The sequence below is a fragment of the Chionomys nivalis genome, chromosome 11 (genome assembly GCF_950005125.1).
Source record: "Chionomys nivalis chromosome 11, mChiNiv1.1, whole genome shotgun sequence".
NCBI lineage: Eukaryota > Metazoa > Chordata > Mammalia > Rodentia > Cricetidae > Chionomys > Chionomys nivalis.
Genome location: NC_080096.1, coordinates 37544450 through 37557325, shown reverse-complemented (window position 1 = coordinate 37557325; position 12876 = coordinate 37544450). Strand labels below are relative to the sequence as shown.

The window sequence follows — 12876 nt, the reverse complement described above, 5'->3', positions numbered from 1 at the left end:
AGTTTCAGGCCCGGAAACAATGCAAACTTGTAGCATCTCAGAGCTAGGAGGGCATCCAGGCTCATCTAGTCAGAATTCATGACAGAACATTATCTGGACAGGCTCCATTTGAATGGCTCTGATGATGAAGGGCCTCTTTCCTATTCAAGGCCTATCTTGTACTGATAGCTAAATAGTTTTTCTTCCCAGCTATTTTAGATGCAAGGTTGAAGCAATGCCTTAGCCTCACTGCAGAATTTTCTTTCCAAGAGGATGGACCAGCAGCCATTACAGAGGAGATATATGGATGACAATCCTCTTCTCATCTTTGCCATTCACCTCTGAAGAGCATTTGAATGCCAGGACTCTAACACAGCAAGATGAAAATGGGACACAAGATATCAGGCAGACTTGGGCAAGAGAGGTCCAGTGTTTCTGCTAATGTGGAGAAATAATCCCAACGGTGCTCTCTCTCTCTCTCTCTCTCTCTCTCTCTCTCTCTCTCTCTCTCTCTCTCTCTGTGTGTGTGTGTGTGTATGTATGTGTGCTTGAACAAGTGCACTCTCGTTTGTGTGATTTTTTTTGAGGCACTCACATCACACCATTGGCTTCTTTAACTCTTGCGAATGTCCTTGAATTTCACCCAAGCACTTCTGAAAACTTGAGTGTGCCCCCAACTAGTACCTGTTCTGTTTTGTTTTTTTTTTGTAATCCAGACCCAGAACACTGAGAATGACCTTCAAGATGCTGGGATCATATCAAGTTCAGTGGGCTGAGAAGGCAGAGCTGTTTCTATTTATAACCCTCTATATCTGTATGCATTTGAAATAATTCACCCAAAGAAAGTTGACAGGGCACCTGTAATCAGAGCAGCAAATGCATTCTCCCACTAGAGAGGGGTGGCAGCTAGTACAACTGGGCATCTCCAGTTTCACGGGCCTATCCCTGGCTCTTTCCTTGGGGATTCAGTGGCCCCAGTGTCCTTGCTGACCTTGACAGCAAAGAGTTCCTGCCCCCTTGGAGATGCAGCCACGATGGGGTAGCGATGCATTTTTATTATTATCAAGATAGAAGCAGGCAGGCTATTATTTCTGGGTGGGGTGATATCCGTCAGCAAAAAATGATCTGCTAACTCTCCGGGAAGCATTAAGAGCCGTGATAGGAGAAATAATTGCTTATGCCGAGTGCAAAGAAAAGATGCCTCAGCTGAATGGAAGCCTTTAGCGAGGCAGGTGGATAGCTGAGGAAGTGGGGAGGGAGGAAGCACGGTTGCCCGTGACCCCTGGCAAAGGATAGAAGCGGGCAGAGTGAAAAGGATCCTGCTAAGCTCCAGTGTGGAGAGATCCCCCAGAGGCACTGCTAGGGCAATTAGGGGAACAAAGAGAAAATGTTGAGATCATTCGGCAGCATCCTTCCAGAAGAGGGAGAATAACCAGCCCACTTCCTCCCAAGAGGAGAAGGGAAGGTCCCTCTGAAAGAGCTCTATCCAGCAGCCTCTTTCCTTGCCGGGTTCTCTGAAGACCTGGGTTGTTGTCTAGTGATAAGGTGTCTTTCTTGTTTCCCACCTCTATCTGACAGTGCCAGCCCATAGGGGTTCACTCGGAGTGGCAGAGGCAACCCTCTTAATCTATGACCTGGTGCTGAGATTGCTCGCACTCTAGTTCACAAGAGCTGTGCTTGGGAAATGTTTTGTTATATCAAGTTGTACTTTTATCATTTGAAAAAGGCTTCATGTAATTATTAGAAAAAGTCACAAAGTCACTTATAATCATATATTTCAATGAAGAAAAACCCCAAATACAGATACACACATATACCACATGCATACACACACATTCCATATTATGCAGTAAAAACATGCCCCCACCCCCAAAAAAAACCCAACAAAAATCTAAGACTGATAAAACCTACCAGAGCCCCCTGCAAAATGCTGGTTTGAGACTAAACACTCCACAAGGCACACTATCAACAGAGGGCCATCCTGGAACTTATTTTACCAGATTGATTCCCCCTCATACCTTACACAGCCCCTCCAACAGCCAACGGGAACCCCTGTAGGCTTGGTCCCTCAATTGCCTCACTGCAGCTTGCATGGCTAAGTGCCCATCACCACTGCCCTTGCCAGGAGTGAACCTTCAGGGACAGAGCAAGCGGTGAACACCTCTCTAAGGCTGCTTCTCACACTTAGATTAAAGCCTGAAGGGGAGCTTCATCACTGAAAGGTTTAGCAGAAGTGACGCCAAGCCTTCAAATCCCAGTTAGACTACGTTTTACCAATGTTTCTCAGGCGACTTGACGATCAGTCCAAACACACCTGCTTGGATTACTTCTGTTTTGAGGGTTCTTCCTTTCTTCCCCTTTCCCACACTCTCTCTTCTCTTTTTTGTGCTCCCTCCACATGGCTATGATGCTCAGGCTGACCTTGAACTCACAATAATCTCTGCCTCAGCCTCCTGATGCTGGAATTGCCACGACACCCAGCCCCAACTCTGTTTGTTCTTAATTAACTCGACAAGGAGCTGAAGCAGAGGTGAGCGGACTCAACTGAGCATTTCTTGTGAGAGGCTGAGACGACTGTGGAAATTCAGAAGCTGCTCTTTTCCAGTCGGCTAAGATAGGCATCAGTTGTCAAGGGGTATTAGGAAATCATTTCCAAGAACCCAAAGCCTGTTCTCTCAGTGTTCTCAGAGACACTAGAAAAACTAACAATTAGCACCTCAAGCACCAAGTGAGGCAAATCAGCTCCCCTGTGGCAAGCCCATGGTCCACACTACTCCATGGCCCCATGAAACACCTGGATTGCAGAACTTCCAGGTCATTGCCATCATAGCTCAGTTAAATGGAAGGCCTTAGAGCCTGGAAAGCAAGGTCTTGAGAAGTTAAAAGTCCAGTGTGTCTTCAAGTTAATGACAAATGTTCTGGACCGTAAGTTCATGTATGAAGATTTATTTGCCTTTTATATCTTCTTACCATGCTAGGGAATTAACCCTTGTGTGAACAGAGCCAAAACAGCCATCCACACACCCTCCCAAGGCTCACATGCTGCTGGACAAACAGGCAGTTTGACATTCCAACACTAAGGACCCACTGCCAGAGAATTATTTTTAAAGCTTTTTAAAAATACTCCAGCTGTCATTTACCGACTATGTGAGCCTAGGTCTGTCTCCTGAACTTCTTTGGGCCTCAGTTTCCTCATTAGCATAAAGGAGATAATAGCACCTTCGTACTGGGCTATTTTTAGAAACAGCAACGAAGTGTGTAAAGCACTCCGGGATAGTTCAAAGATTAAACGGTAACAAGTGTTCCTATCAGGCACAACATCAACACTCCAAGTAGGCTAGCATTACTGTTGTTTATTATCATTTCCCCTCTAGAGCATGTTTACACATGCTAAACTGACAGCTGTGAGGCTCTAGGCAGGGGACTTCACCTCCTGAAGCCTGGTCTCCAGGTAGAATCTTCTCCCTTGAAAGAAATCTAATCTAAAGAACAATTCCTCTGGAGTCCTCATTTGATGGAGGTGGGTCATCTTTCTATCTGTTGTTTCATTGGTTAAGTAATAAAGAAACTGCCTTGGCCCCTTTAATAGGACAAAAATTAGGTAGGCGGAGTAAACAGACAGGATGCTGGGAGAAAGAAGCCGAGTCGGGAGTCGCCATGATTCTCCCACTCCAGACAGACGCAGGTTAAGATCTTTCCTGGTAAGCCAGCTCGTGGTACTACACAGAATATTAGAAATGGGTTAGATCAATATGTAAGAGCTAGCCAATAAGAGGCTGGAACTAATGGGCCTGGCAGTGTTCAAAAGAATACAGTTTCCGTGTAATTATTTCGGGGCATAAGCTAGCCATGCGGGCGGCTGGGTGGCGGAGACTCAGCCCTACCGCACATATCACAACACTCATTCGTAGCTACTCATTGAAGGTGTAATTCACGCACCATGCCTTTTCTCTGCTAGAGGTCTGGCCTTGCTGTTCACATGCCCTCAGTGTTCATATGGTCCTCTTACAGCCTCCTTAATAAAAGGACAATGGATTTTGTTGATAGGAAAGCATCTTTTGTGGATACCTCCCACTAGTAGCAGGTAACGGGATGTTCACTGATACCTGACAAAAGCAATGGTGCCATATTTAAATCTCAGGCACAGAGATTAAAATTAACTTACAAAGGTCAACTATTATATTATGCTTGGTTTTCCTTCATAATTCTTTCTTTGTTTTTGTTTATGGCCTCTAAACGTTCAGAGAGCTGACATAAAAGAAATCTAGCTTTCAGTACCTATTGAACAACTGAAGATCTAAATTAAACTCCTTCAGAATCACCATCATCATCCATCATCATCATCACCATCATCATCTATCATCACCATCATCATCATCAACATCACCATCATCATCATCATCACCATCATGACCATCATCACCATCATTAGGGAATAGCTGCCCTCTTTGCCCTCCACTAACCCCTATCTCTGAAACTATCCTTGAATCTGGCAGTTAATCATTAACGTAGGGGTTTGTTCTTCATTTTCTGCCACTAATGTGTTTGTCTATCACACGTAAACACGTAAACTGATGTGTTTTCTGTGCTATCAGATATGTGACATCCTTGTCTAAGCACACACTTGACCAAGTTTGTCAACTTGTACTAGATGGTCCCAAGATCTCTGTAATGCATGCTTCCACAGATATGTGTGGTGTGTTGTTTTTGCTGTTGTTTGTTTTTCTCCAGATAGACAAGTTGTCTATTCCTTCATGGGAGTCAGGAGTAAAGAGATAAATCTCACATCACTTATCAAAGCAAACTGAAGTAGTGGAAGTAAACAGTGGCCTGAAAGGCATAAAAAGCAATTTTAAGAAATTAATAAATGATGAGACTATTAACAGCACATGAAAAGGGTTTGCTTTTTTTCCCTCCCTTTAATATGATTTTTACCTTAAACACTGTGTCCCTTTAGGAAAGGGAAGAAAAGTTAATAAAGGAACCTATCACTCAAACTTAATTTTTAGTATGGCAAATAAACTGCTTTAATGAAAGGGCTGAAATCCCTAGGTTTGCACATTAAATTTTCATCCATAGTAGAGAATGGAAATTATTGATTCAGCAGTGGCATCATGCATTTTGAATCCTACAGTGTCTCAGAAGCCCACATTTCCGCTGGGTGCAAATGTGTTAGCAGCATTTGATGCAGGGGGAGCCTGGGCTGGGTGGGAGGACAGAGAAGGGGATAGAGATAAGGAAAGGAAGTACACCAGCTCGTCACAGAAAGAAAATAATCAATGTTCCTTGTCTCCAAGATCCATTTAGATAAAGCATCTGATGGTATGATGGACCATGGAACCATTCTGAGACTAGAAACGCTGGGCCCAATCAGTCTTTGGGGGAAACTGCAGGGATCTTATGAAAGACTTTGAAAAAATAAAAGGCAAGCTGATGGTTGGTGATTTGATCCCAAGCCGTGGGAAAAGGGTTTGGGTTTTAAAGAAACCAGAGAGGAAAGAAAATTACCTTTCTCAGCTCAAGGTCAGTGTGTCCGCCAAGGGAAAAATAAACATCTGACATTCTAATGTTGAACTGGATAACACACACACACACACACACACACACACACACACACAGACACAAAACACAATCAATCAGGCCCCCAAACAGCTTGCAATGCGACAAGGCCTCATCAGAATCAAGTGACAGGAACACTTTTCTCGACTTAGAGTATGAAAATATGTGTGTTTTTTTCTTTGAAAGAAATTAATCTTCCTGGCTCTCCAAGGACTATGCCGTAATTAAACAACTTTTATTCCCCCCCTAGAGAATTCTTAGGAACTGATGCTAAGCCATGTCAGAGGTAGCCTAAATCAGGCTTATTTCGGGGTCTTTGTGTACTACAGACTGTAGGAGATCAGAGAAAGCAATAACTTTTAAGAAATAATCTAAACACAATTGCAAAACTAAATCTGCTTAAAAAGAAAAGTAATCACCTAAAGTGTCCCCGAAGAGAAAGGTTCTGTTGTTTTTATTTCTTTTCAGCCAAGACTATCTTATACTGCTAGCCTCTTTGGTTAGCCCGGATGCCAGAGAAGTAGTTTTGCTGAACTAAAAGGTTCTGTTTTTGTGTTTTCAGATGCGGAGAGCTGTGCCATCTATAGAATTCCATTCTGGGAGAGGCTTCTCTTTTGTCCTAGTTTGTGTCAGGCTTGCTGCCGTGAGGATAAGAGCACCCAGGAGACACCTCCCTGCCGTTTAATAGGCTATGAAGGATGGGACTCATTAATCGCCTGGCAGCTGCCCCTAAACAGGATGCTGCCTGAAAGTGGGGGGAAGAAGGGGAAGGGAGGCTGAGGAGCACGCAGCACCATCCAAGAGACCACCACTGGATGCCCAAGGCAGGCAGCGTCCTGTCAAAGGAGCCATACAAGAAGTCTGAGGTGAGAGAGCTGCAGTCCAGCCCCAGAAACCTAATACTCGGAGAAGTAGCCTCTACGTTACAGATACCTCCTTTTATTTAAAGCAATGATTTTTGAGCTATTATCTGCTCACCTAATTATTTCTAGGCTGTTGGATTGCTATTGTTGCTGTTTCTTAACTAAATTTTCATCAGTCTAATCGTAGCTGCCCTTCTGATGGTATTGTGCTTATTTACAGTTGACTTCCTGCGTCCCAGTCTCCAAGGGAAGGTTCCTAATCATCTATACCGAAAAGCTCAGCTGCTCAGGCAGCACATAAGATCTCCTGATGTGGTCCTGCCTACTTTCCATCCTCATCAGCACCATCCCAACTTAGGCCACACTATTCATACCTGGGACAGTTTGCCTGCCTCAGTTTCTTCTTCTTGCTTGTGACCAACTGTGTGGAGTCAGGCTGGCAGGTCTTCTTTGTGGAGTCATGAAGGCCAGACCCCAATCTGCCTTTTGGATTAGGGATGTCACAGCTCCTGTTCCCTCCCCTCCGCAATTCACCCTCTATTTTGTAACGGCTCATGTCGCTTACTAAGCAGAGTGGACAGTAAATGTTCTTTGAGTAAATAAAGAACACCACTTCTGTCTCCCACATAGCCTGGATTTACTAGACCCACAGACTAAAATTTCACCAGAGCCTTCTCAATCAGAAGCTGGTGCATCACCTCTTACCTTTATGGTTTTGGTCTGGAGTCTGAGTCCATTTAAAGTGTTGATGGCTTTCTCTGCGTCCTTTGGATCAATATAGTTAACAAATCCATACCCTAAACTCTGTCCTGTGGAAATATTAAAAAAAGAGAGATAGGGAGACAGACAGATAGAAAGAGAGAAAGGAAGAGAGAGAGGGGGAAGGAGGGAGGGAGGGAAGGAGGGAGAGAGAGAGAGAGAGAGAGAGAGAGAGAGAGAGAGAGAGAGAGAGCTCAATATTTTTGCAGAAGCAACACTTCCCCACTGTCGTGTAAAACCCTCCTTTGGCCTGTGAGTCCTTGTCATTGGGACTCACCCTAGGATGAGAGGTTTCCAATTCCACAGGTTTTCTTTATGGGTGTGGGCTCTGAATCCATAGGAGCTCTCATCATCCAAACTAAAAACAGCAAATACCCTTGAATACTCCACCTGATATATACAAGTGGCAACGTAATCAGGAAAAGACAGTACCAGGGAATAGAAAGACGGCATGCACAGTTTGTTAAGAGACATCTGCTCAGAGTCTTGGGACTTTCCCTTATCGATGGGGTCACTTTGGAGAGAAGTCATTTACCCTCCATTTCCTCCAGATCTCTTCTCTGGAGATAATAGCACTTACCTCGGGCATATTTTGAGAGAGTTTAGTGAGGTCATGTACATAAAATGCCTTCTAAGGTCAATGCCTAGACCATAGTAGGTGCTCAACAAAGGACGGCTGTACTCTGCTTAGTCCTGTAAAATTGGGACACGTGGTGGACTCAGTAGCTGTGTCTATTGCCTTGGTCATGCCTGCCACACCCACACTCAGAGGTGCAGAAGGACCTGAGCCGTGAGAACTGGAGACATTTTTAGTGAAGCATGCAGGCATGGCCAGAATTTAGAGCAGTTGCTACAAACCGTTCTTTGCCCTCATCATCCCCAGAGCCAAAGAACAATGGAAAAAGAAGGGCAAGGGTTTCTACCAGAAAGAACCGAGGCGCAGGGTAAAGCACCAATGCACTCCGTGAGGAAGATTTAGCTACTTTAGGTAGAGATGATATCAAGTTGTCTACAAAGAGGTAGCAAGTGACAGGGCTCCCCCCTAAGTGAAATAAAAATAATGTACTTGCGATCGTGCCACTGATTATAAATAGTCCATCAGCTCTGCCATGTGTCATCAGCCAGAAATATCATTAGGAAACTTTACATTCTCTGACATACCCTTTAAGAAACACAGAGCTTGTGGTGGCTGCAGAACCAGCTCGAACTTCTCAGGCAATGTTATTGATTTGTGGGCGGCAGCAGAGCCGAAGGGGAGGAAAATGACAGGACGTCACACGTCAGGGAAGACCGATTACATAAAGCTCTCTTTAGCCTACTGGGGCCAGGGCTGAGAGATAATACAGCAAAAAGCCTGCCACATCCTGGTGACGGGAGCCCATTTCAGCAGCCAAAAAAATGTTTCCAACAGCTTCTGTTTGCTGGTAAATGTCTGTGTTTGTGTTGGTTGTAGGAGGGAACCTGGGAAAACAAGTCGAGTTCTGGATCAGAAAATGAGTATTTTATCGTTACAGGACAGAAGCAAAGAGAACAGAGAGAAAACTCAGTGACATTTGCTCCTCAAATGGAAATCCTAAAGGCAACATCTTCCATTAGGTCATTCCTTTGTTTCTGAAGAGCAGGAAAGACGGAGACAAACTTTGCAGGCAGGCAGGCAGGCTTGTCATCAACTAGAGTTAGTGACTTCCTAAGAGGGAGGAGAGAGCATGAGGCATGGGCACACTTACTGTGACCCTTCTCTTTTCATTTTAATCCTGTAAGTTTTGTGTGTGTGTGGTGTTCGTGTGTGTGTGTGTGGGGGGGGGTTTATGTGTGTGTGGTGTATGTGTGTTGTGTATGTGTATGTTGTGTGTGCGGTGTATGTGTGTTGTGTGTCTGTATGTTGTGTGTGTGTATCTGTTGAGAAAGAGAGGGAGAGGGAGAAGGAGAAGGAGAGAGTGTGTTATGGGTATTACAAGACCCTGCCACATATTCCCAGAAACTCTATTTTGCAAATACAAAAATACAAGAGAACTAATTTCATTGGTTTAAAATATAATTTATCCTAAATTTGTCTCCACCTCATCAAGCCTAACGAAATCCACCTAATTAAATCTATTTTCATCATGCAAATATCTGTCATATTTGTCTTGCATATATAATATTCCCATAATCATTTTTAAAAAACCAGTCAAGCACTAAGTTGAACTGCTTCTAAAGGACATCTTTAAAGCAATTATATCTATGACAAACTTGCTATAGGAGTTCTAGGAAAGAGGTTGAATAGGTCATTTTCCGGCCTAATATAATTTATATATGATTAAAACAGAATATGAAAAAATAGAAATGAAACATTTACTGGTTAACTGCTAATAGTAGACCTGACTCACTCTGAAAAATTTCTTCAAGGTGATGAAATATATGTGTTCCCATTATATTATGTTTCTTTGTAAAATGTCTCACATATTAATGGGTATCAAGACAGGTAATAGTGAGTACAATTTTTGCACTCTAGATTTATCTGTTTTAGATCTTGCTTCTGGAGGAAGGAAAACTCAGGCCCAGGTCCCAGGTTGTTCTGAAGGTCAAGTGAGTGAAAGGAAACCAGTCCAGCAAGATGTGTGACATCAACCCAGCAGCCGGTACCATTTCCCAATCGACAATCTCCCTGGCTCCAGACTACAATTACCACTATTGTGCTATCATCCCCCGTCCCAGGTTTAGAGACTTCATTCAGCATCAAGAATAAAAATTCTCCAGGGAAAACCAAAACCCAGAACAATGTAACGTCACAAAGGAAGATTCTCCTTGATATAAAATCAACTGCAAACTCTGAAACACCGCATTGAAGAAGAGGCCAGAGATGGAGGAACTTGCCTGTGAATTGGAAGATAGGAGGTAACTTGGCTGCACAATGAAGCTGCCTGCGGTTAGCCTAGTTCATGAACAGGCTTTCTTCACATGTGCCTCCCAGCATCACAGGAGTCCAGCTATGTCTAATATAAATGCTTCATGGATCTAAGCACTCTCTTTTATAAATGCCCTAGAGAAGATTAAGTCCCAGAGCAGAAATGATAAAAAACCCAAGCTACATTTTTTTTTTTTAAAGAATCTATTTTAATAGTTGGGGAGAGTAAAATGAGCAAGAACTTTGGTGACCATACATTAGTGGTGGGTTTTAGTTCAGCAGTTCTGTATTGTAAGTGCACATGGACAAATAAAGATGGAATACATTGATAAAGAATGCCAGTGCTTTCTGCATGGGGATTGTGAGAGCTGCCACGCTGCGAGGGCTCAGGGGATACAGCCTGGGTCCTGGAGTATGTGCATGTATCTGTAATCCATAGATAAGAGTCATTTTCTTTTTTTCTCCTTCTTCAAATAGTGATATCTTTTCTTTTCATCAATGGTAACAAGATTTGAGTATAATGATAGAACAACAATATTCTAAGGACAGAATATCAAACTTGATTTTTGTTCTAAATTTATGTTTACTTTGATCACAAGTTGAACAGCCATCCAGTTAATATTTACTAAATTATCTTTATTTAAGAAACAAGATAGTGGGAAAGGAAGACTGTCTCTAAAATTGTAGGCTACAGTATCTAGCTCCTTGATGCCCACAGTTGATCAGCTTCAAGCAGTCCTGTCCAGCTGGTGGGGGAAGCATCTCCACTTACCATGCATGGGCAGGAAGCATTCTAGATAGTTTGGGATAGAAACTTAGAATGCAAAATGTACTTTCAAGAGAAAACTGTATGCATAATAGCCAGAGCTTAAGACACTTTCATATATTTTGGCTTAAACAGGTTCTTGTTTTGAAAAAGCTGTTCACTTGATTCTGAACCTGAATATTTTTGTTTTGATAAAGTATGGGCATTTGCACACAAGGAGAGAGAAAATTTTCTTTTGCTTTATGTCCTACTATGATAGGAAACACTTCCATTTGGGTATAGTGTTATATCAAACCTATCCCTCTAGGAACCAAACAGTCCTTTTCACAAGAATTAGCATATGAAAGATTATATCCCCGAACATATTAGGTCCTTGGCAGGTGTTTAAGCAGTACAAGAATCACCATGTGCACTTGTACCAACCCTACACATTTGCATATTTGGAGGAAGAGGCAAAGAGGAAGTAACTGGGGGATTAAATTTGCATTCATGAGGAAGGAGATACTGACATATCCAAGTCGGGCACTGGGAACCTATGAACTCACTGGGTGGAATGGATTCTTCTCAAACACAGATCAAGTGAAGGACAGAAGTTGTCCCAAATCCACAGTGATTCTGAGGGTACAAGTGCTCTCCCAACCACTCTCGATCACATTTGATTTTCACACCCACTCTATGTGAAGAGAGAAAAGCATCATTTTACAGAAATGAGGGAATGGAAGGTCAGAGAAAATTGTAATTTTTCTGAACATCACAAAACTGAATTGCAATCTAGATTTGCGTAGGCATTTGCTTGTTCGTTTTAATGTGTAGGGTAAGATAGGGAGCGATTTAGGCTTGGTAGGTCACAGTCCTTGTCACAATAATCATGCCATTGTGCGTCAGTCAGAGACACTGTTTGAACAAAGAGTGGCTGTGATCCAATAGAACTTTATTGAGAAAAACAGATAGTGGCCAAACTTGGCTCTTGGACTATAAATTGCCAATCTTTTGGCTCTCAATCCTGTTTGCTGTTGCCATAAAATAAGATGTTATGAACAACTGAGGCTTTTTTTGACTCATTTCAGAAAAAGCAAATTGCTTTATGTAGTTTGTATTAAGCATTTTTATTGCATTCAAGTGCTAGAAGCTGTCCAATCACAGCTCATTAAAATGCCTTGTTTTCTCCGGACTTTCCCTGCTCTTCAGGGCCCTAGGATCCTTCTGACCTCATGGCCAACAACAGCAGCAGAAAAGCCGCCTTAAGGAGCCTCAGCATTTCCATACTGCCAGCTTGCACACTTTGCTTCTCTAGAAACCTCACACCGACTCCTCTCATGTGCAGAGCCCCCGAGGGGGTGGCCAGATGGGCAGCTGCTGTTGCCGGAAACTTCTGAGTTGAGTAAGGGATTTTTGTGATCATCAGAACCCCTAGCTCAAGCTGAAATCCTGGTGCTCAAAGCACATGATAAAGTCCCCGGTCACCTTAAGATCACCTGCTTGGCAATAATTCACACACCAGGTTAGCAGCACTCAACTCTAAGTCAGGATGCCCCCACTGCCAGTTCTGAGATGTCGTTCCCAGAGTCTGTCTGAACATACCCCAAAGAGAGGCAGAGAGTGTGTGCCTGCCACCGTGTGTATAAACCTGTGTGTGGCTCATAGTCACACTTGCTGGATAACCTTGGCTAAGTCATTTAAGCTTTCTCAGCCTGTTCCCTTGTCTGGAAAAAGAGAGATAATCCTCTAATCCCCGTAATCAAAGGATCACTGCAGGGATTATATGAACATGGGGACTAATAGCTGTTATAATTTATTCAGTGACACTTGGTGCCAGGCACTGTGCTAAATGGCTTACTCACGTTACCTCATTTAATCCCATGTGAAATGGGCATCATCGGGCCCATGGTACACATAAGGAAAAACGAGGTTTAAGAAGTGGAAAAAAAAAACGTGTCCAAAGTCAAGGGGCTGGTAGTCAGGGCTAGTCCTGTGTGACCCCTCTAGTGACACTACAGATCATGCCTTCTCTCCACAGCTGACCTCAGCTCAAGTGCCTAGAAGGGTCTGGTATCTGGTAAGTC

At 43.3% G+C, this 12876-nt stretch overlaps 1 protein-coding gene across 5 annotated transcripts in view; it reads right to left on the bottom strand.

The window, feature by feature from the left end:
• The window catches only part of Elavl4 (ELAV like RNA binding protein 4), a 136524-nt gene that overhangs the window by 16104 nt on the left and 107544 nt on the right, over positions 1–12876 (bottom strand). For all 5 annotated transcript variants that reach the window (XM_057784279.1, XM_057784277.1, XM_057784282.1 and 2 more), the window contains exon 3: positions 7107–7210. In XM_057784279.1, the coding sequence (XP_057640262.1) occupies positions 7107–7210 (104 nt within the window). The remainder of the gene's footprint in view (positions 1–7106; positions 7211–12876) is intronic.